The sequence below is a fragment of the Myotis lucifugus genome, unplaced genomic scaffold, assembly GCF_000147115.1.
Source record: "Myotis lucifugus unplaced genomic scaffold, Myoluc2.0 scaffold_841, whole genome shotgun sequence".
Taxonomy (NCBI): domain Eukaryota; kingdom Metazoa; phylum Chordata; class Mammalia; order Chiroptera; family Vespertilionidae; genus Myotis; species Myotis lucifugus.
This window is the reverse complement of record NW_005871889.1, coordinates 107,641-131,979: the sequence shown is the minus strand read 5'-3', so window position 1 is coordinate 131,979 and position 24,339 is coordinate 107,641. Positions and strand designations below refer to the sequence as shown.

The following is a 24,339-nucleotide window of genomic DNA, read 5'->3' as shown; positions in this document are numbered from 1 at the left end:
TTGAGAGAGAGAGGAAGGGAGAAAGTGAGAGGAACATTGATTTGTTATTCCACTTATTGATACATTCATTGGTTAATTCTTAGTATGTGCACTGACCAGGGATTGAACCACAACCTCAGCATATTGGGATGAGGATCTAACCAACTGAGTTACCTGGCCAGGGCAAGGCAGTGGCTCTTGATACTTCCACTGCACTCCTGAGAGGCAGCATTTTAACTGGGGTCTTGATGTGGGGGTCCTTGAAAGTCCCACTGGACATCCAACTTGGGTTGAGAAATCCCACTGTGTTCTGGGTTTGAAGGGACGTCTAACTCTTCTTGGACAATAGCCCAGGGGATCTGGACATTTCTCCTAGGCTTTGGGCCAAGAGAGCCTCCAATTCCTAGGGAGGGGGGACTTGAAACTCCCATTTTGAGGATCACATCCTGGGAGGGTGGGAAGCTGTGGCTACTCTTCAGGGTGGGAGACAGGTTCAGAGAGGGTTGGAAGGAAACCTGAAGGGGTTTGGGCCTGAGCCCTCTGACTCCAGGGCCTGGAGAGGGGCTCAAGGCCCAGGGACAGCAGCAAACCCCACCAGGGACAAGAACCCCAGTTTGCAACACCCTTACTCTTCCCGGCATCCCAGGAGACCCTGAAGGTTTCCCTGGAAAAGCAGCAGGAGTTCTTCCTACAGAAGCTTCAAGGTGAGAAAAATACAGGCCCCGGTTGCAGTCAGGGAGTTTGCAGGAGCAGGTCAGGTATTGAAGAGGAGGGAGGGGGAGGGCCTCAGGACTGGGGTCGGGCTAGAGGGACAGGACCAAAGCCAGAGGAAGTAGGAAGGGGCGGGCATGCCAGACTTCCAAGGTGCACTTACTCAAATGGGGGCGGTCTAGAGGCGGGGTCCTGTCCGGGGGTGGGGCCAGTTGAGGGGCGTGGCTACGGTGCTGACACACACTCTCTGTCCCACCTTAGAGGAGATCAGGACATTGAATCAGTCGCTGCAAAATAAATCCTCTGAGCTGCAGAAGAAATCCGCGGAGCTGGAGCAACTAAGGTCAGGACACCCACCCACCCCCGGCCACGCCCCTTCCTCCTTCCAACCCCAAGACCTAGGATCCCTTTGGCTCTGAAAATGCCCATTGCCCTGGGGACAGAATTGGAGCCCAGCCTTGTCCCTCCAGTCACCCAACTCTGGGTGGCAACCGGCCAGTCCCCTGCCCAGTGGCCTGGTGGGGAAGGAGAAGAGATTTTGAGGGGCTTCCAGCCCAGCACCAGTGCAGCCAGACCTGGCAGCCTCCTGAGGTGTCCCCATCTCCATCTCAGAAAAGAGAATGAGGCCTTGGTCTTCGGCAAGGGCCACCCCAACGCCAAGAGCCCCCCCAATGCCAAGGGCCCCACCAACTCCGGGATCAGCCTCAGTCTCTCCTTGGCCACCGCGCTCCTGCCCCTGAGCCTCCTGGCTCTACTGGCCTGAGGTCCCAGGAAGCCTTTCGGTGAGGAGGGGGCTGGAGAGGGATGGGAGGTGTTAGGGACAGTCAGGGTCTGGGGTGGTGGCCTGCCTGTGGGGAGGGGGCTGGGCGCTGGAGAGAGAGGAATCGCAGTGAGGTGCTGTGGGGCAGAAACAGAACAGTGGGGGCCAGCTATGTTATCCTATTAACCCTGTCTGTTAACCCTGACTGTTCCCTTCTGATTAGGCACATTCTCACCTGGCTGAGAGCTGTTTGCCCAAGGACATGGGGCTTAACCTCAGAATGCAGTCCAGGCTCCTTTTCTGGGAGTTTCCTGTCATCTTGGAAAGATAACAACCTGGTCCCAGAGGAGCTCTCTCCCATTTGGCCGGCAATCCATCCTAATAAACTTCCGTAGGGCTCAACCCTGTCTCTGCTTAATAATTGACTCAAGGAGGGACAGGCACCCAGGCCCATCTGTGTCGGGTTCAGAGGGATGGGTCCAGGCAGGAGTGGGTGAGGCTCATGGAGGGGTTGGGGCAAGTTCTGCCTGACTCAGCCTTGTTGTCTCTTAGGCCACCACCTGGACTGGCCAGTTTCCCTCTGGTTTCCCTGACCTGGCAGTTCTGAGGGGCACATGGCTGTGGGGAGGGGTCGGTGAGGGGGGGCCGGGGGCCAGGTGGCAGGGGGCGGTTCATGGGGCAGCCTTAGAGGTGGGGAAGCATCAAAGTTGGCCCAAGACTGCCATCTCCCCGCCCCCAGCCCCCACCTCCAAGCCTGGCAGGTCATGAGGTGGGAGGAGGCATCTGTTCTTTACTGTCATGGTTTCTGGAAGGTAACTTCTTCTGGGGTCTTTGGGTTCCACAAAATAAGCATCCCCTTTGGGGGAAGGAACTTGCTCTGTAGTTCCTGGAGGTTCACTGTGTCAGTCCCAAGCATCTGGGACCCCTTGATGTCTACACCAGCCTCCTTGCTCCAGAATGTTCCCAGAAGCCCACAGGGTTTGGTCAGGTACACCCCACTGCCTACCCAGCCCTCTTTTCTGATGGCTTCACCCTAAAGGACTGTCCACCCTTTCCCCCACCCCCATCGGTGCTCACTCAGTGCTCAGCATTCTAGTCTTGTCTCCTCACCCAGCTCCTGAGGCTCTTGTTCCCCATCCCTTTCCATGGAAAGGGAGACTGTGAGGAGAAGGACATCATTTTTTTTTTATTAATTAAATCTTTATTGTTCAGATTATTACATTTGTTCCTCATTTTTCCCCCATAACTCCCCTCCACCCAGTTCCCACCCCACCCTCCGCCCTCACTCCCCACCCACTGTCCTCATCCATAGGTGCACGGTTTTTGTCCAGTCTCTTCCCGCATCCACCTCACCCCTTTCCCCCCAAGAATAGTCAGTCCATTCCCTTTCTATGCCCCTGATTCTATTATAATCACCAGTTCATTCTGTTCATCAGATTATTCACTTGATTTTCAGATTCACTTGTTGATAGATGTGTATTTGTTGTTCATAATTTGTATCTTTACCTTTTTCTTCTTCCTCTTCTTAAAGGATACCTTTCAGCATTTTGTATAATACTGGTTTAGTGGTGATGAACTCCTTTAGCTTTTCCTTATCTGTGAAGCTCTTTATCTGACCTTCAATTCTGAATAATAGCTTTGCTGGATAAAGTAATCTTGGTTGTAGGTTCTTGGCATTCATCACTTTGAATATTTCTTGCCATTCCCTTCTGGCCTGCAAAGTTTCTGTTGAGAAATCAGCTGACATTCGTATGGGTACTCCCTTGTAGGTAACTGAGTTTCTTTCTCTTGCTGCTTTTAAGATTCTCTCTTTGTCTTTTGCTCTTGGCATTTTAATTATGATGTGTCTTGGTGTAGTCCTCTTTGGATTCCTTTTGTTTGGGGTTCTCTGTGCTTCCTGGACTTGTAAGTCTATTTCTTTCAGCAGGTAGGGGAAGTTTTCTGTCATTATTTCTTCAAATAGGTTTTCAATATCTTGCTCTCTCTCTTCTTCTGGCACCCCTATAATTCTGATGTTGGTACGCTTGAAGCTGTCCCAGAGGCTCCTTACACTATCTTCATATTTTTGGATTCTTTTTTCGTTTTGCTTTTCTGGTTGGGTATTTTTTGCTTCTTCGTATTTCAAATTGTTGAGTTGATTCTTGTGGCCCTCTAGTCTGCTGCTGGGAGTCTGTATAATATTCTTTATTCAGTCAGTGTATGCTTAATTTCTAGTTGGTCCTTTATCACAATGTCAAGGGTCTCATAAGATTTCTTGTAGGTCTCATTAAGTTTATTGGCAGTTTCTAGAAAATTCTTGAAAAACCTTAAAAGTGTGGTTTTCAATATCCAGTAGTTTGCTTTCCTCCATTTCTGTCATTTGTGTCCTTTTTTCTGTCTCCACATTTTTTATGCTTCCCTGTGTTGATAAAGTGGTTTTCTGTGCTAAGTGTCCTCTAGGGCCCAGTGGTTCAGCCTCCCCAATTACCTGAGGAGGACACGCTTGGTGCACCCCCTTGTGGTCTTTGTGCACAGTCTTGTTGTAGTTAAGCCTTGATTGTTGTAGGTATCATTGGGAGGAATTCACCTCCAGGCCAATTGGCTGTGAGAATCAGCTGTGTCTGCAGTGGGAGAACTTCTGTGCTGGAGACACCCCTCTAGGGCAAGACTTGCTTCAATGGTGCTTTGGTGCTCACTGAGTCTGTCCCTGAGTGTGTCCTTTATGGTTCCACAGAGCTGCAAACTGGATGGTCCCACTCTGACCTCTGGGTACATTGGCTCCTGGATCTCTAGGGAGGTGCTAATCTAGCCTCTGCCTTAGGCTATCCAGCAAAAGCCTCCCTGCAGGGCTTGGGCGGGGCAGGTCCCACAGGATCAACAGGGCGGGGCTAGCAGTTATGGCTGCTCTCAGTCCTGCCTTCAGAGGCCCCGCTTCTCAGTGACTCGGCAATCGCTGCAAGCCCCTCCAAGAGAAAGCTGCCCTCGAGTTCTGACCAATGCCAGACAGTCCCGCTTCTCTCGTATGAGTCTGGGTCCTTAGAGACTCGCCCGGAACTGGAGCTCAGAGCCTGAGACTCCCTCCCGATTGAAAACAACAACCGCGCCCTCAGCCGCCAGCCCGCTCCATGTGTGCCTCTGTACCTTAGTATTTTACTTCTGCACTGCGCCTCCTCTGAGTCTTGGTATACTTTCCTCTGTCCTTCTAGTTGTAGAATTTCCACTCAGCCAGCCTTCCTGTGGTTCTGGATGATGTCCATTTTGTCTTTTAGTTGTATTTTTGAAGTGGTTGATCAAGGCAGCAATCTCCGGTGTTTACCTATGCCACCATCTTGGTTTCTCCTGAGAAATGACATCTTGTCTTGGTTCCCCATCCCCTCCCATGGAAAGTGCAGGGCTGGCCCCGGTGGGTGTGGCTCAGTGGGTTGTGCATCTTCCCAAGCACCAAAAGGTTGCCAGCTCATTTCCTGGTCAAGGCACAGGCCCCAGGTTGCAGGCTCTTTCCCAAGTAGGGGGCGTGCAGGATTCAGCCAATCCATGTTTTGCTCTCACATAGATGTTTCTTTCCCTCTCCCTTCCCCTCTTCCCACCTCTCTCTAAAAATCAGTTAAGCCCTGGCTGGGTAGCTCGGTTGGTTGGAGTGCCCTCCCAGTATGCCAAGGTCATGGTTCAATCCTCAGTAAGGGCACAGACAAGGGTTAATCAGTGAGAGCATGAATAAGTGAGACAACAAAATGATGTTTCCCTCTCTCTCTCTCTCTGAAATCAATCAATCAATAAAAAGAAAAATCAATTAAAAATATACAGGCAAAAAGTGTGGGGCTGGGATTCACACCTGGATCTGCAGACACACCCAGGCCAGGCATTTGTCACAATGTACCTCCCTCCTCCATCCCCCAAATTCTTACTCATCCTGCAGAGCCCACCTCCAGAGAGTCTGCTTCTCCAAAATGGAGGGCCACCATCCTGAGAGACCCTTCACCCACTCTCCTGGATCCTCACATGCCCCCTAATTCCTTCCTCTCTGTTACTTCCTCCAACTTCTGGAATCCCGACTATTGTCCATGAAACTTCCTGTGCATGGCACTGGGGTCAGGACCCTTGTGTCTGCCCAAAATTCATCATTGCCCTCAGGTCCTGCAGTCCCCAGATGAGGCAGTCAATAGATCCCCCTCTATGGCTCCTGCTGTCCACCCAGGGACCCCCAAACACCATCCCTGCCACAAGCTCCCCTGGCCTTTTTCATATCCTCCAGGGTCTCACTAAATTTATCGGCGGTTTCCAGAAAATTCTTTAACCAGTTTTGCTCAGTGGATAGAGCGTCGGCCTTGCAGACTGAAAGGTCCCAGGTTCGATTCCGGTCAAGGGCATGTACCTGGGTTGCGGGCACATCCCCAGTAGATGTGCAGGAGGCAGCTGGTCGATGTTTCTCTCTCATCGATGTTTCTAACTCTCTATCTCTCTCCCTTCCTCTCTGTAAAAAATCAATAAAATATATTAAAAAATAAAAATAAAGAAATAAATTTATTGGTGGTTTCCAGAAAATTCTTGAAAAACCTTATAACCGTGGTTTTGAACTCTATATCCAGTCATTTGCTTTCCTCCATTTCTGTCATTTGTGACCTGTTTCTTTTTTTTTTTTTTTTTTTTTAATATGTGTTGGTAGAGTGCCTTAGAGTGGTAGGTGTCCTATAGGGCCCAGTGGCTCAGCCTCCCCAATTACCTGAGGTGGACACTCTTGGTGCACCCCTTTGTGGGCTTTGTGCACAGTCTTGTTGTAGTTAAGCCTTGATTGTTGTAGTTATCACTTGGAGAAATTGACCTCCAGGCCAATTGGCTGTGAAAATTAGCTGTGTCTATGGTGGGAGAACTTCGGTGCTGAAGATACCCTTCTGGGGCAAGACTTGCTTCAGTGGGGCTTTGGTGCTCACTGAGTCTGCCCCCTGAGTGTGTCCTTTATGGGTCTGAGGAGTTGTAATCTGGATGGTCCCACTCTGACCACTGGGTACACTGGCTCTTGGATCTCTAAGGAGGTGCTAATTTAGCCTCTGCCTGAGGCTACCCAGCAGGAGTTATGAAGAGATCTGCAGATTCCCCTTCCTTTTTGGGGGTTTGGAGGTGCCCAGATGAGGCCCAGCTGTGAAGTAATGCAAGCTGCTGTGGGGCCTTGGGCCTTCTTTTGGATGTTCTGGGTCTGTCTGGCCCAGCTGCAATTTGTTAGGTAATTTTCAGATTGCAAAGGGCCAGGGCATTCATATGCAAAAGCCTCTGCTGCAGCCTGGGTGGGGCGGGGTCTCAGGGAATCAACAGGGTGGAGCAAGCAGCTATGGCTGATCCTTAGCCCTGCCCTAAGGGGCCCCAAGTCTCAGTGTCCTGGTAATTGCTGCAAGCACCTCTGAGGGAAAGCCACCCTCAAGTTCCGAGTTCTGCCTGCTGCCAGACCAGTTTCTCCCCGTATGAGTCCTGGGTCCCCAGAGACTTGCCCAGAACTGGAGTTCAGAGCAGTGGGGAGCTTGTGACCCCCTCCCCATTAAAAAAGACAGACGCGTCCTCAGGTGCCAGCCCCTTTCCAAGCGCTCGAGCCTCAGTATCTCTGCACTTTACTTCCACAGCTGCTCTGAGTCTCAGTGTGCTTTTCTCTTTCCTTCTAGTTGTAGAATTTCCACTCAGCCAGCCTTCCTGTAGTTCCAGATGATGTCCATTTTGTCTTTTTGTTGTATTTTTGAAGTTGTTGTGGGAGGCAGCAATTTCTAGTGTTTACCTATGCCGCCATCTTGGTTTCTCTCTTTATGCTTAATCTAAAGGACACTGCAAACACATGTGTTCTCCCAAGATTACTTACCTTACTGATTGTTTCTAAATTATGAACTTTATCTCAAAGTGCTGTGACAATAAAATCCTAAAGAGGCAGGCGATTGAGGCTTTCTGGTTCCTTTCGCCAGGCAGTCCCTTAGCCCTCTCTTTCACAGCAAACATTGTGTCAGAGTAATCATTCATCCCATGCTCAGGGTCTGCTGGTCACCCCAGGCAAGGTGGTGCCCCATGTGACAACCAAAGAATGCTAGGAGACATGGCTGAAACCTCGAAATAGAAGAGGAATGAAATGAAAGTAACTGCGCAGTAAGTCATTGGAGCTCACTTGGGATTTCCAAGTTCCAGGGTATGTTTTTCAGCTAAGGTTTCACAAAGGGACAGAAGTTGTCCATAAAACAACAACAATATATAACAGTGCCTAAACAGTTGTGAAAGGTGAATGGTGCCTTGGTTACCAAGAAACAATTAAAGGGCCTTTTGCAGACTGTCATAACTAATAATCCTGGGTTCCCTGATGCTGGAACATGAGACCTGGATCTCTGGGAACAAGAAGGTAGGAATTTAAAGAGAAATCCGGCCCAGGGAAAACAAGTGCCTTTGTCATCTGTAATTATGTGGGTTCTTGTTGGAGCTGCACTGTGCCCACTTCATATTGAGGATCAAAAGCCTTGCCCTAACCTGTTTGGCTCAGTGGATAGAGCATCGGTCTGCGGACTGAAAGGTCCCAGGTTCGATTCCGGTCAAGGGCATGTAACTTGGTTGTGGGCACATCCCCAGTAAGAGCTGTGCAGGAGGCAGCTGATGGATGTTTCTCTCTCATCAATGTTTCTAACTCTCTATCCCACCCCCTCCCTCTCTGTAAAAAATCAATAAGATATATATATATTTTAAAAAGCCTACAGTGCCCTAACCGGTTTGGCTCAGTGGATAGAGAATTGGCCTGCGGACTGAGGGGTCCCAGGTTCGATTCCGGTCAGGGGCGTGTGCCTTGGTTGCGGGCACATCTCCAGTGGGAAGTGTGCAGAAGGCAGCTGATTGATGTTTCTCTCTCATCGATGTTTCTAACTCTCTATCCCTCTCCTTTCCTCTCTGTAAAAAAAAAAAAGTCAATAAAATATATTTAAAAAAAAAAAAAAGCCTACAGAACGCCAGGAGGATTTACCACCCTCCTCCTCCTGAAGTAGAGCCTGTAGAGCCTGTAATACCTAAGGCCCGCCCTAGCTGGTTTGGTTCAGTGGATAGAGCATAAGCCTTCGGACTCAGGGTCCCAGGTTTGATTCCGGTCCAGAGCATGTACCTGGGTTGTGGGCACATCCCCAGTAGGGGGCGTGCAAGAGGCAGCTAATCGATGTTTCTCTCTCATCGATGTTTCTAACTCCCCATCCCGATCCCTCTCCCTTTCTCTCTGTAAAAAAATCAATAAACTATATTAAAAAAAATAAATACCTAAGGCCCCAGACTCTCGCCTCCGACGTGGGAAGGCTCATCCATAGGTCCTCGGTTATGGGATCAGGTGCCAGCCAAGCTATGCTACAAGGAGAGCTTTTGGCTGCCCAGTGATGCAAGAGCAGCAAGGTAACTGGATGCATGAACCGCTCCCCTTTAAAACCTTTAAAGAAATAAGGAAAAGTGTTAGAGAACATGGGCTAACAGTCCGTTTACAAAAGGATCCTAAAGCCTGGTCTGAAAATGACCACAGGATGCCAGGGGACTGGCAGATTTTGGCTAAAAGGACTTTAGATGCCAGTCAATATCTATTATGGAGAGCAGGATATGATGAGATCTGTGAACAGCAGGCTGACCAAAACAATTAGTGGGTGCTGGTCACCTGACAGCCCCAATGCTGCGGGGGCGGGGACCATATGTTCAAGTACAACAGCAATTGAATCTGCACCCTCAAGTATTTGCCCAAGCCTCTCTGTGCACAGTGGCCTGGAGTGTATTCCAGAAGGCGGAATTCAGCAAGGCTCCTTTGTCAATGGACCCCAGGAATCTTATGTTGATCTTGTAAATCACCTTATCCAATCCATTCGGCCGCAGATCAGTCATAGTGAGGCTGCAGATATCCTCTTGTTGCAACTGGCATATGAGAACACCAACGTTGATTGTCAAAAGGCTATGCCGCCCATGAGGGGAAAGGCCACCACGGTGGGGGAATTTGTCAGACCTTGTCAGCTAGTAGGAACCGAAACCCACTGACTCAAATGTAAGCCATGGCTCTCCAGGCAGGGAATAAGGACAAAACAGATTCCAAATGCTATCACTATGGGAAATGGGACATTTTACAAAGGATTGCAAAGCTAAAATAGCAACCTCCCGTTCTGAGAATTCTCACCCCCATCTACTTGTCCCCATTGCCATAAGAGGCGTCATTGGGCCAACCAATGCCAATCAAAATTTGCCAAACATGCAATTCTTTACCACCACTGCAGGGAAATGCCCAGTGGGGCCAGTCCCGGCCCCACAACAAACCGGGGCACGGATGGCCTTCCTAGGGCAGACGGGAAATCACTGTCTACTCACTCCAAGCAGCTACCACTGGGAGGGCAGGACTGGACTTACTCCAACAGAATTGATTCTAAAGGAAGGGGCTGACCCTAAAAGAGTCCCTATGGGGACTTGGGGGCCACTGCCACTGGGCATGGTAGGCATTGTTTTGGGGCGCTCCAGCCTTAACTCAAAAGGAGTCACTGTAATACCAGAGTCCTTGATAGTGATGACCAGGGAGAAGTCCAGGTGCTCATGCCATGCAAGGGGTTGCATATTTCCCGTCGCAAACTAAGATCCTGCAACTGTTGTTACTACCATATTGGGTCCAGAACGCTCAGCGGTTCTCAACCTGTGGGTCGTGATCCCTTTGGGGGTTTAAGGCCCCTTTTACAGGGGTCGCCTAAAACCATCCTGCATATCAGATATTTACATTACGATTCATAACAGTAGCAACATTACAGTTATGAAGTAGCAACGAAAATAATTTCATGGTTGGGTCACAACATGAGGAACTGTATTTAAAGGGCCAGAAGTTTGTGAACCACTGCTCTAGGGAAGGAGAGAAAACTAGGGGGGAGGGAATTGGCAGTACTGGAGATTGAGGGGTTTAGTGGAATCAGTTCTAAGAGAATAGCCCTTCCTCACTATAGAAATTCAAGGGAAAAGATTCACCGGATTCATAGCTCCTGGGGCCCACTGCACTACAGTTAGTCATCTCGATTGTCCCTCCTCTGGCCCATGGTGAAGCAAGGTCAGAGGACAGTGGGAATAGGAGAAGTTTCCCAGACATTACAACGTTCTTGGCGCGTATGCTATAAAGGGCCACATGGCAAATTGGCTACATGCAGCCCCTAATCGTACAGATTCCAATCAATTTGTGGGGATTGTTATGGGTTAACTCAGCGAGATAGACCACTGACTCAGAATTTAAGACTCAGAATTTAAGAGCCTTTATTAAGCTGGCCGGCTGACTACAGCACGGACCTCTCACAGGGAGAGCCTCGCCGCTGAAGCCCCGACCGAGGGTACAGCAAAGCCTTTTACCTGCATCACTACAAAGCATTTCAAAAAAGAAAAAAACAAACTGCAAAGTGGTTCATTAGCCGTTCCTGGTACTGGCAGGGTAAAAAGTTCACATAAAGTTTACAAGTACAGATGGGAGGAAAGCAGGGTCACACCGGGCTGGGTTAAATCATAACACATTGCTTTTCTAGCGAGATAATTAGCAATTTTTCTCTGCTATGGTCCCTGCCCCTCAGCCCACTCAGTAATTCTTCTCTGCCAGGCCCCTGTCCCTAGCACAGGGATGTGATCCCCTTTCGCAGTGGGGGTCAACGCTACAGACGCCTCTTTAGGAGTGGCCACTGTTGTTATATCTCCCTTACTGTTGGGGTCCAACCCCAGCGGGTCCAGGGGTCCCCAAAGGTGTGGATGGAGTCGGCGAAGAAGGAATGACACGGAGACAGCCTTCAGTTGGTCAGCAGCCTAGTCAGGACCTCTAGCCAGGATCTCCAGCCAAAGTTCTGGTCGGAGTTCTGGTTAGGAACTGATGAGGATCTGATGAGGATCTAATGTGGATCTGATGAGGATCTTATGTTTATTGTCTTGTTACATCCGTATTTATACCAGCTGATTTTAATCCTGTCAATTTCTATTACAAAGGTTAGGGCTTTTCTTATCTCCATTCCAGGGAGTAAAGATTATGTAGCTTAACTACCCGCCTGGCACTTAATTAAGGGGTTGTATCCCCTCCCTAACCTCAGGGAAAAATCCCCACCTGGGGAAACAACCTTTCTCAGAGAGGTGACCTTGGTTAAAACACATGGCGCTAAGGAGAGCAAGCATATTAAGAACAATATGCTATATATGCCAGGTCCCTTGAAACATATGCTGTGCAGATGTTTCTTTCCTGCAGCGACTGTGTCAAGCAGCAAGGATGGACCGGCTCCGGCACCTTACCCTTGACTTGGTTAAGCCAAACCCCTATTTGGGTACAGCAGGGTCCCCTAAAGGGAGAAAAGTTACAACAAACCCATCTATTAGTAAAAGAATGGTTGTATTTAGTACACATAGACCTTCCAACAGCCCCTGGAATTCTATTTTCATAATCCCCCCAAAATCTAACAAATGGCAGCTCTTACAGGATTTAAGGGCATTTAATGCCAATATTCAACCCATGGGTACTCTCCACCTAGACTTCCATCTCCGGCCGTGATCCCACAAGACAGGCCCATTATTATCATGGATTTAAAGGATGGCTTCTATACCATTCCTCTAGCTCTCCAAGATCGGAAGAAATTTGCATTTACTCTCCCTTTGGTTAACAATGAAGAGCAGCCCAGAGACTAATTCTTCCCATTCTGACAATGGATTCTGTATAGGAAACCTTGACCCTTTGAAGTGTATATCTCTGCCTCGCCTTAGGACAAATTGTCTTAATAAAAAGCATGGGGTCCTGAGAAAAGGAGATCTTAGTTTCCTTTAAACAAGGCTCCTCTGACCACCTAAGGCCTTTCAAAATTATGCTTCATCTCTGGACTCCTATTTAATCTATGCACAGCCCCTTCTCCAGATATCCTGAGCCCTTGTTAATGCTGGAACAAGAACACCAGCAACAGCGAACTCATAAAACCTGTTTAATATCCTAAAAGGATATCCAGCCTTAAATTCCCCTGATAGATATTCCCAGAAGGGATAAAAGAACTCTGCTTGGTGGAGGATGCACTCAACACACGATATTTGAATAGAATCTCTCCCCAGCATTCTCTTCAACTAATTTTATTTCCCAACAGGCACACACCTACAGGACTTATAGGACCACTGGTACCTAAGCTGGGGTTTATTAAGTGGTTGTTTTTTTCTCATACTCCCTCCAAAACCTGATCCCCTTCTCTAGCATTGACTTGCTCTTTAATTCTCAATGGGAGGCAGCGCTGTACAAAACTAACAGCACAAGATCCCGATGTCATTCGCCTTCCATTAACTAAAACTCAATGTGAGGCACTATCGACCCCCATTGATTGGAAAATTCTCTAGCTGATTTGCTAGGACAGGTGGAGCATTCTCTCCTGCAGATAAGACATTACATTTTTTGCCCCACACCAAGTTACTATGCCCCACTTAGACTGTACATATCCCTAACCCAGGAGCACTTACTGAGCTCACAGATGGCTCAGGAAAAGCTGGTAAAGTAGCCATCCATTGGCCACCTAATGGTGCCATTCAGCCATTCAACAGAAGAGCGAGCGGGGGAGGGGGTACTTCGACTCAGACAGTGGAAATTGGAGCTCTGATTCTAGCACTAGAAACATTTCCCTCGCAGCCCCTGAACATTGTTAGAGATTCTGCTTATTCCGTTTATATCTTACAAAACCTAGAAACTTCACTCATCAAGCCTACATTAGATCCACCCCTGCTAGCACAGTTCCTTCACCTCCAGGCCCTTCCAGATGGTCGGTTACATCCTTTCTTTATGTCTCATATCAGGTCCCACAGTCCCCTTCCTGGACTCTGGTACAAGGCGATGATCAAGCAGACCGCCTGGTGATGACCGCTGCTTCACTAGAAGCCCAGCAGTCTCATCAACTGTTCCACCAAGATTGGAGGCAACTACAGAAAGAATTTCACCTGACCCAGTGTAGCTCAGCAAGTTATTTACAATTCCTGATTGTCACATGACAGGTCCTCACCCTCCTCCATGGGAGTTCATGCCAGAGGCCTGCGGGCCAATGACCTTTGGCAAACAGATATCACTTACATTACCTCTTTTGGGAAACTCCCGTATATACATGCCGGAGTGTGTATCCAGATCTGATACAAACACTTTTTTCTGGTTTGATCAGTGCCCATGCTCTTCCTGGCGAATCCAGGCGCTATGTGATTAAACATCTGCTACTTACATTTTCCTTTTTTGAAATTCTATCCAAGATAAAAACAGAAAATTGGCCTGCTTATAGCAGCCATGGCTTCACCACCTTTTGCAGAACTTGGTCCATGCAGCATCACACGGGAATGGTTTACAATCCAAAAAGGTAGCCCATTGTTGAACGTGCCCATGCTACCTTGAACAATATGCTGGTAAAACAAGAAAGGGGAATGTGGGACTCAAGATTTCTGCTATACAACTATCTGAAGCATTCTTTACCCTTAATTTTTTGAATCTGAATAATACTTTTCAATGCTCTGTAGAAGGGCACTTTACCTCATTAACTCCATCTCAGAAACCACAAGTCTTATGGCGAGATGTGAACACTAATAACCAATGGGACCCAATGAATTATTACTAACATGTGGTGTTATGCCCATATTTCAAGATCCCCAAAAGACCACCAGGGAGCCAGCCAAGTCCGATGCAAAAGCAAAGAGTCTTTATTCGAGCTAGCTCGGCTCCCCGACCACACTCACCGACGCAGCGGCAAGCGGCAGAGAGAGGCTGAGCTCTGTGGGGAGAGGGGTTTTATAGGGGGGTTGGAGTAAGGGGAGGAGAGAGGACTGTGGGCCCTGCCGATTGGCCAGGCGAAGTCGGTGTCTTGTTGCACAGGATGTGGTCATATCTATTGTGCCCACTTCCCTTGGTTGTCATTGGTTAGTTTCCTGGGTGTGGCTAGCAGAGGCTTGAGCTTCCGGGAAGAAGCTCCTTGCCAAGCACATGGCTAAGACTGCTGCCCAGAAATGGAGGATCCCAGGTAAGATGGAGGGCGTAGCCCTCGCCCTTTCAGGGGGAGAGGATATGGGTGTGTTTCTACCCCCACAGGGCTGAAGTGGATTCCAGTGCACAGGATTAAACCCTATCATGGCATGGCACGGGACCAATCCTCTTCCGGAAATGAAGAATTTGGGCCTGGGCACTCCGCACCCGTGAACGATGGGCCTTCTCTGGATCCAGACAGCCCCCAGAATAACTTGGGGGATGATGAAGAAGCTGACAGCAGAGTCTGAGCCACTCTTAGAGCATCCTCACACTCCACGCATGCCAGATAACCTCTTTCTTGCTATGAATTCTCTTGTTCATCTCAACTCTTGTGCGGTAGGGATTGGTATTCTCATCTGGCTTTGGGCACCAGCATCAGCCACCATGTAGTGGGCCCACGTTATAGCCCTCCCTCACCCGGGGAGACACCCTTTCCCTGACTCTAACAGTGTGACTCCTTCCTAGGAGGAGGCATGGGGTTGCCACGTGTAGGCATCTTGAAAATGGGACGCATTGGACCCCAGAGCCCCCTAACACTACCTTCCACTCTAACCTGTTACCCCTTGTGTCACTACTTCCTCTACACCCCAATATTGTTTAAAGGCTCTAATCAGATCTGGATACACACTATCCCCTAGGAAGGACAAGCAAGGGCCCAGTGTCTCTTCCTCTCAGCAGGAAGTCTAGCCAAGGGCAAGCATACTTGTGCTCAGCTCCACCCCTGCCTCCATGTCAGCAAAATGAGAAGCGGGATCCCTCCCAGAGGCCTTCCACTGGGAAGTCTGCTGAGGGGAACGGCCTCATGATTACCTGGGAGACCATCCAATTCTAGACTGGGACCCACATGGCCATCTGCATACTATTTTAGCCCACCGTGCCTCCAATGGCCCTTTGTGGGGTCAGCTAGGATCCCCCTTGCATGGACAGGAGGAGGATTTGGTTCCAGTCGCCCTCAACTCTCAACTACAAGATTTTCCGGTTCATGAAACTTCATGAAGGAAGAACAAGTTTTCCATCCACTGAACTTATGGGACGGGGATTATCAACACAAATCCAATAATTATATATGAGCTTTTCACAATATCATTCGGATAGTAGCTTGGTGTGTACCACTCATCCTTAAGTATTTCTCCTGGGTCCCAGCTTACAAATTACTTATAATAATTCATTTCTAATACAGGTAGGAGAAGGGGCCTACTATATATCCCGTATTACCAATCAAAATGTCACCTCGCCTTAACTAGTTTGGCTCAGTGGATACAGCATTGGCCTGTGGACTGAATGGTCCTAGGTTCAATTCTGGTCAAGGGCATATGCCCAGGTTGCAGGCTTGAACCCCAATTGGGGGCATGCAGGAGGCAGCCTATCAATGATTCTCTCTCATCATTGATGTTTCTATCTCTCAGTCTGTCTTCCTCTCTGAAATTAACAAAAATATTTTAAAGAAAAAAATGTCACGTCATTGAACATAAACACCATTATAACATTGAGGAGACAGGCTGAGGTCTTAAGACCCGTTGACCTCACAAGGGAGTGGCAAGGAATTGAAATTTTAGAAAAAGCACCCAGTCATTTGCAGCCTAAAAGATTAGGAGGCTGCTCATTACAGCCATCCTCTCAGCTATTGTTAGTCTTACTACTGCCAGTGTAGCCATGGCAGCCCTTTCTGAGTCTGTGCAGACTGCCACGTTTTTAGACGGTGTGACCAGGAATGCAACTGAAGGATTTACTGTGCAACAGCACATACATCCCAAGTTTTTGCGAGGTTACATGCTGTAGAAGCAGGCAGAGAATACTTGGGGGAAAGACAGGACGCCTTAGCGTACAGACAAATGCTTCATTGCGATTGGGAACATAAGCACATATGTGTCACCCCCTTAAAATAAAACAGTCGTCAGAGAAACCAAGATGGTGGCATCGGTAAACATCGGAAATTGCTGCCTCACACAACCACTTCAAAAATACAACTAAAAGACAAAATGGACATCATTCAGAACCACAGGAAGGCTGGCTGAGTGGAAATTCTACAACTAGAAGGAAAGAGAAAAGCACTCTGAGACTCAGAGGCTGTGCGGAAGTAAAGTGCAGAGGTATAGAGGCACACGAGGAAAGGGCTGGCAACTGAGGACTCCGTTGTCTTTTGCAATGGGGAGGGAGACACAAGCTCCCAACTGCTCTGAACACCAGTTCTGGGCGAATCTCTGGGGAACCAGACTCATACAGGAAGAAACTGGACTGTCTGGCATCGGCAGAACCCGAGGGCGGCTTTCTCTCAGATGTGCTTGCAGCGATTACTGTGGGACACTGAGACCCAGGACCTCTTAGGGCAGGGCTGAGGATCAGTCCTAGTTGTTTGCTCCATCCTGTTGATTTCCTGAGACCCCGCCCCACCCAAGCTGTGCACAGAGGCTTTTGCATATGAATGGCCTGGCCCTTTGCATTCTAACATTAACTAACAAACTGCAGCTGGGTCAGAGAGACCCAGAACATCCAAAAGAAGGCCCAAGGCCCCACAGCAGCTTGCATTGCTTCACAGCTGGGCCTCATCTGGGCACCTCCAAATCCCAAACAAAGAAGAGGAATCTGCAGATCTCTTCGTAGCTCCTGCTGGGTAGCCCCAGGCAGAGGCTAAATTAGCACCTCCTTAGAGATCCAAGAGCCAGTGTACCCAGTGGTCAGAGTGGGACCATTCAGATTACAACTCCTCAGACCCATAAAGGACACACTCAGGGGGCAGACTCAGTGAGCACCAAAGCCCCACTGAAGCAAGTCTTGCGCCATAAGGGTGTCTCCAGCACAGAAGTTCTCCCACCATAGACACAGCTGATTCTCACTGCCAATTGGCCTGGAGGTCAATTCCTCTCAGTGATACCTACAACAATCAAGGCTTAACTACAACAAGACTGTGCACAAAGCCCACAAAGGGGTGCACCAAGAGTGTCCACCTCAGGTAATTGGGGAGGCTGAGCCACTGGGCCCTATAGGACACCTAGCACAGAAAGCCACTCTATCAACACAGGGAAGCATAAAAAATGCGGTTACAAAGAAACAGGTCACAAATGACAGAAATGGAGGAAAGCAAACTACAGAATATAGAGTTCAAAACCACGGTTATAAGGTTTTTCAAGAATTTTCTAGAAACCACCAATAAATTTAGTGAGATCCCTGAGGATATGAAAAAGGACCAACTAAAATTAAGCATACACTGACTGAAATAAAGAATAGTATACAGAGATCCAACAGCAGACTAGAAGATTGCAAGAATCAAGTCAAAGATTTGAAATACGAAGAAGCAAAAAATACCCAACCAGAAGAACAAAAAGAAAAAAGAATCCAAAAATACGAAGATAGTGTAAGGAGCCTCTGGGGCAACCTCAAGCGTATCAACATCCAAATTATGGGGGTTCCAGAAGAAGACAGACAGCAAGATATTGAAAACCTATTTGAAGAAATAATGACAGAAAACTTCCCCTACCTGGTGAAAGAAATAGACTTACAAGTCCAGGAAGCGCAGAGAACCCCAAACGAAAGGAATCCAAAGAGGACCACACCAAGACATATCATAATTAAAATGCCAAGAGCAAAAGACCAAGAGAGAATCTTAAAGCAGCAAGAGAAAAACAGTCAGTTACCTACAAGGGAGTACCCATACGACTGTCAGCTGATTTCTCAATAGAAACTATGAAGGCCAGAAGGAAGTGGCAAGAAATATTCAAAGTGATGAATAGCAAGAACCTATGACCAAGATTACTTTACCCAGCAAAGCTATCATTCAGAATTGAAGGTCAGATAAAGAGATTCACAGATAAGAAAAAGCTAAAGGAGTTCATCACCACCAAACCAATATTATATGAAATGCTGAAAGGTATCCTTTAAGAAGAGGAAGAAGAAGAAAAAGGTAAAGATAAAAATTATGAACAACAAATACATATCTACACACAAGTGAATCTAAAAATCAAGTGAATAAATAATCTGATGAACAGAATAAACTGGTGAATATAATAGAATCAGGAACATAGAAAGAGAGTGGACTGACAATTCTCGGGGGGGAAATGGGGTGGGATGCGAGAAGAGACTGGAAAAAAATCGTACACCTATGGATGAGGACAGTGGGGGGGGTAAAGGCAGGGGGGGTGGGAACTGAGTGGAGGGGAGCTATGGGGGGGAGACGAACAACTGTAATGATCTGAACAATAAAGATTTAATTTTAAAAAAACACACAAGCAGAACCATAAAAAAATTAATAAATAAATAAATAAATAAAACAGTAGTCACCATCAGTGGGTTAACGTTAAGAAGCGTTTGTGGGGAGTATTTCATGACAATCTTACTGAAGAAGTGACTGTTCTACAAAAACAAATGAAAGACTCTGTACTTGCCATTAATGAGCCCATACAGCAGACTACTGCTTGGAATGCAGGAAGGGAGCATTTACACTGGATAGACCCCACCACATGGTTTCCTGGAATCAATTGGCACCTGATTGGACTAACTATTGCCATCATTGTAATTCTTTCATTTTTAAAATTTTACATTATTGTTTAAAGTATTACAAATAGTCGTACATATGTCTCCTTTTTCCCCACCATTGACCTTCCCTCTGACACCCCTACCCCACTCATCCAGGCACAGTGATCCCACCTGGTCCCAACTGTATTTTCTTGTCTGTTTCTTTAATCCTTCACTGCGCTTCCTCTGGTTCACCCCTGGCCATCCTGGACCTGGTTCACCTTAGCTCTTCCTTTCACAGCAATCCTGTGTCAGAGTAATCATTCATCTGTTGCTCAGGGTCTGTTGGTCAGCCCTGGCTCACTCTGATATTCCAGGGCAGGATTTCTCGACCTCTGCACTGTTGACATTTGAGCTGGAGTGCTCTCTGTGGTGGGGCTGCCTGACTGGGTAGGAGGTCATGGTATCCCTGGCCTCCACCCACCAGGTGCCAGATCCTCCTACCCCAGGTTTGTGACAGGAACTGCCTTCAGATATTATCAAGTGTCCCCTGGGGGTCAGAATCATATGCTGTGAGAACCTCTGCTGAAGAGGGCCAGGCTGGGGCGCCCCTCCCCCTTCTCTATACCCAGGGCTCAGTGGAAGCTCCTGAGGCCCCTTTGCTATGACTGAGTCATGTCACTCCCCACCAACCTCATCTAGCTAATGAGGAAACAGGTCCAGAGAAGTCTCTGCACTTGCTCAGGGCTCTCAGCTTCTCAGGTGATTGGACCCTTGACTTCAGCATGTTCCCTTGATTTCCAGGAAGCAAACCCTTCCACGGACCACATGACCTCATCACTTCCCCACCTCCCCTCCTCCACTCCTACACCCAGCTGGGGCTACCAGAATGTTCCAAAACAGTGTGGCCGCCCCAAAGCCTAACAAGATGAATTTGACCTGTTCAATGTCTCCCCGCTGAACCCTGACACAATGGCCCAATTATAGACTTTTCTCCTTCCTAAAAATGCCCACTTCCCCTCCTGGCTGTGGCCAACTGAGCCAGGGGTTGAGAAGTCAGGACTCATTTCCTGCAGGTCTGTAGGGGTTCCAAGTTCCACAGGAATCTGGCTGTAACCAGCAGCTGCTGTGTGTTCCTGGCCTGAGGCTTGGCCTCTCTGAGCTCTGATTTCTTCATGTGGAATAAAAGGGAGGGGGGTCCAGGGGTGGGGAATCAGGACACTGAGATTCTAGTTCACAGTGTTTTCTCAGCTCACATTTCCTGCCCAACCACTGTGTGCCAGACCCCAGGCTGGGGCAGTGGGAACCAGGCAGATGTGAGCATTGCTTTTGAGGGGTTCATCCAGTCTGATGGGGGAGGCAGCTGGGAACCAGTCAAACACCAGGTTAAAGCACAGCAGAGCTGAGAGATCATCAAAAGGAGCCTGAGGCAGTCAGGGAGGGGAGGGGAGGGTTCTGGGGGAGAACATACACCAATGGATGAAGGAGGAGGGATAGAGGTCACAGAGTGACATAAGGGCCCTGTAGCAGAGGGACCAGCCAATGCAAAGGCCCTGGGGCAGGAAGGTGCTTGCCAGAAGAGCATTGAGGAGGCCTGGAATGTGCCCAGGGGAAGGAAAGGACATCAAAGGTGCACTAGAGGCCTTGCAGAGGAAGGAGAAGGAGGAGGGGGAAGAGGGTGATGGATGAGGAAGGGGCCAAGGGTAAAGGGTGAAGCAAAGTGGGAGGCAAAGAAATGAAAGAGGGGGGAGTAGGGAGGAAGAGGAAGAGGAGATAAAAATGGAGGAAGGCCTGCCCTAGCCAGTTTGGATGGAGCGTAGGCCCATGAACTGAAGGGTCCCAGAATCAATTCCAGTCAAGGACACATGCCCCAGTTGAGTGCTCAATCCCCAGTGGGGGGCCATGCAGGAGGCAGCTGATCAATGATTCTCTCTCATCTCTCTCTCCCTCTCCCTCCCTCTCTGAAACCAATAAAAATATATTTTAAAAAAGAAGTCCTCGACCTGGCCGTTTTGGCTCGGTGGATAGAGCGTTGGCCTGCGGACTGAAGGGTCCCAGGTTCGATTCCAGTCAAGGGCACATGCCCATGTTGCTGGCTGGATCCCCAGTAGTGGCTATGCAGGAGGCAGCCAATCAGTGATTCTCATTCATCATTGATGTTTCTATCTCTCTTTCCCTCTCTCTTCCTCTCTGAAATCAATAAAAATATATTTAGAAATGTAAGCTGGGTGGGAGTGTATTATCACAAACATCCCCTGAGTCTGGGCAGCCCTGTTGGCTGGGTTGTTGTTTCTGTGGAGGGGAGCAGAGTGGACCGCCCCAAATATGCCTTTGGAGATACTGACTGTTTAAGCTGTTCCTTTCAAGAAACAAAAGCCTCAGGAAGAGCCCCGTCCTTCTCCCTAACTGCCTGAAAGGGATCTAGAAGAGGACCTGCTCCAGGAGGGGAGCTCAGCACAGGCATCTGTAGTTTAGTAGGAACTGGATGGGAAGGACAGAGAGGACACTAGCAAGGCCCTCTGATCACAGTCCTATTGTTCAAGTTGGCCCAGCAAACATCTGTTTTCCAAGTCCATGGAAATTGCCTTCCTCCCCTTTCAAGTCCCAAACCACAATTCCCTCTCTGTAGCTCTGGAAGGCACCTGTGCCTCAAATGCCCAGTCTTTCTTGGGGGTTATCATGGCACAATATAAATATGTAATAAAGCTGTCATGTGTAATAAATATGTCGAGTGTAATAAAGCTGGCTGTTTGCTCCTGTTAACCTTTCAGGTGTTAATTTGATTATTAGTCTAGCCAGAAGAACTTAGAACGGTGGAAGGAAAATGTGTTTTTCATCCCCACACTGTGCTTTGCTCTTCCTGCTACTAAGGGGTCCAATGGCATGGGAGCACCATCAACCTCCTCGTCAAAGCTCACAACACCCGTCTCTTCACTCTCATCACTTCCCCTGAGATTCTACCCCTTCACTGCCAATCAGACTTTGTCACAAGTGGTTGGACCTTAACCTGAGAGAAACCCAGAAGAAAGGTGGCATAACCGATTTATATAGAAAACCCACGAACTTCCTGTTTGCAGGGCCAGGACTAGTGCGAGGTGAGGAAGGCACTTGCCTTGGGTGCAACATTTGGGGGGCATGAAAATGTTACTGTTATCATCACGCCCGTTTTACAGGTCCTCCATGGAAACTGAGGCAGAGGGGACATTGCTTGCCCAGAGTCCCATCAGGAGGCAGGGCTGTTCACACACAGCCTTGGCCTCTGACCCGCAGTGCTGGTCCCGAGTTGGCCCTAAAGTTTGGAGGCTAGCACAGCGCAGCTCAAAGAAGTCCTCTCACCCAGGGCTGTGTCCTTGCACCTGGGCTCCTGGTCTGGGAGAGGCTCCTGCTCATGAGATGCACAAGCTCCTTGGTGGCTCTTCAGCAAGACCATCCCCATCCTGGTCCTGTGGCCGTTGAGTGGCTTTAAGCGGTGGAGGCAGAAGGATATACCTCCTCTGAGACACTCCATGGCCCCTAGGGTCCCCTCTGAGACAGCAGCAGGGATGCTATGGGAGCTCCTGCTGGGTCACTACGGAGAGTGACACCAAAGCCAGCCTCTTGGGTGAGACCCTGGCCCTGCCCACTCCCAGTCCATCACTCACCTCTCAGCCTCAGTTTCCCCAGCTGGAGACTGGACCAATGATGCTCAGCCTCTCAGGTCACAGTCCACAGGAACAGGAGCCTGGCATGCCCTAGGCTTTCAGTCACTGCAGCTGTCACCTTCAGGAACACAGGAGAAGGGCAGGGACTTATGATGGGGTGTCCTCTCCCACAGGAGCTCATGGGCCAGCACACAGCCCAGAAGGGTCAAACCCATAATTCTCATTCTGGGAAGGCAAAGTGAAAGCTAAACTGTCCTCTTCCTGCAGATGCCCCATTTTGGAACTTTTTATTGGTTGGCATAGGTCCCATGCTAATAAAGGGGCAGTTCCAGCAAGTAGAAAGTTCTAGCTTCCTTTCCTCACTCATTCCCAGGCTCCCCTGCATCACTCTCGATGGCGCCCACTTCTCACCGCTACTCCCCACTGCTCAGGGAAGAGAATCCCAAGACGCTGGAGGACCGCAAGCTGCCAGTGTTGGTGTGGATCGTCCTGGGCCTCCTCGTGTTAGTGGTGGTAGGTCTGTCTGTGGCAATAGGCGTTTTGGCTGCCAAGGCCAATAGCCCAGCTTGCAAGGATGGCCTCCCGGCTGAGCAGGAATGTCGAAACATCACCCACCTCCTGGAGCAGGAGCTGACCCAGGCCCAGGAAGTCTTGCGGGGGACTGAGGCCCAAGCTGCCACTTGCAACCAGACTGTGGTAAGTCACTGCCCCTCCTAGGGAGGGCCCTGTGCTTGGGAGGACTCCCAGGATCTGGGTGCTTGGGGACCCCCAGGGTCGAGGTGGAGATGGAGATAGACCTTGAAACTGCCCCTAGGCCCCTGCATGGGGTGCCTGAATTTCCCCACCAGGGTTTGGGGGAGCTCAAAACTCCCTCTGGGGTGCCAGTGTGGGACTCCAGAGCACCCACTAAGGGGATTCAGTATCCCCAGTACGATGTGGATGAATCTCCAAACTCCAGGACATTGGTCTAGTGCAGTGGTCGGCAAACTCATTAGTCAACAAAGCCAAATATAACAGTACAACAATTGAAATTTCTTTTGAGAGCCAAATTTTTTAAACTTAAACTGTATAGGTAGGTACACTGTTATTAACTTAATTAGGGTACTCCTAAGGCTTAGGAAGAGCCACACTCAAGGGGCCAAAGAGCCGCATGTGGCTCACGAACCACAGTTTGCCGACCATGGGTCTAGGACAGCTGGGAACCCTCCCTGGGCACAGTCTTAGGGAAGCAGAAATCCCCTCTGGGGTTTGGGATGGGGAACCCACCAGACTCTGAAGAAGGCAGGGGCTTTTTTCTCTTTTTATAGTTTTTATTTATTGATTTTAGGAGAGAGGAAGGGAGAGAGCGAGAGAACCATTGATTTGTTGTTCCACTTATTGATGCATTGATGGGTTGATTCTCAGTATGTGCCCTGATCAGGAATAGATCCCACAACCTTGGCATATTGGGATGACATCTAACCAACTGACCTACCAGGGCAAGGCAGAGGTTCTTGATACCTCCACTGCATCCCTGAGAGACAGCATTTTAACTGGGGTCTTGATGTGGGGGACCTTGAAACTCCCACTGGACATCTAACTTGGGTTGAGAAATCCCACAGTGTTCTGGGTTTGAGGTGACATCTAACTCTTCTTGGACAATCGCCCAGGGGATCTGGACATTTCTCCTAGGCTTTGGGCCAAGAGACCCTCCAAATTCCTAATGGGGGGGGGGGGGGGTTGAAACTCCCATTTTGAGGATCACACCCTAGGAGGGTGGGAGACAAGTTCAGAGAGGGTTGACAGGAATCCTGAAAGGGGTTGGGCCTGAGCCCTCTGACTCCAGGGCC

General features: G+C 48.9%; 1 protein-coding gene across 4 annotated transcripts in view; it reads left to right on the top strand.

Annotated features, from left to right (window-relative positions):
* BST2 (bone marrow stromal cell antigen 2) overlaps positions 1 to 24,339 on the top strand; it is a 120,608-nt gene that overhangs the window by 17,103 nt on the left and 79,166 nt on the right. Inside the window, exon 1 of one of the 4 annotated variants that reach the window (XM_023747331.1) lies at positions 22,891 to 23,206. The exons of the other annotated variants lie outside the window; for them this stretch is intronic. Coding sequence (XP_023603099.1) covers positions 22,904 to 23,206 — 303 coding nt within the window. The 5' untranslated portion in view covers positions 22,891 to 22,903. Of the gene's footprint in view, positions 1 to 22,890; positions 23,207 to 24,339 lie in introns of those variants that run through there. 4 annotated transcript variants of the gene reach the window in all.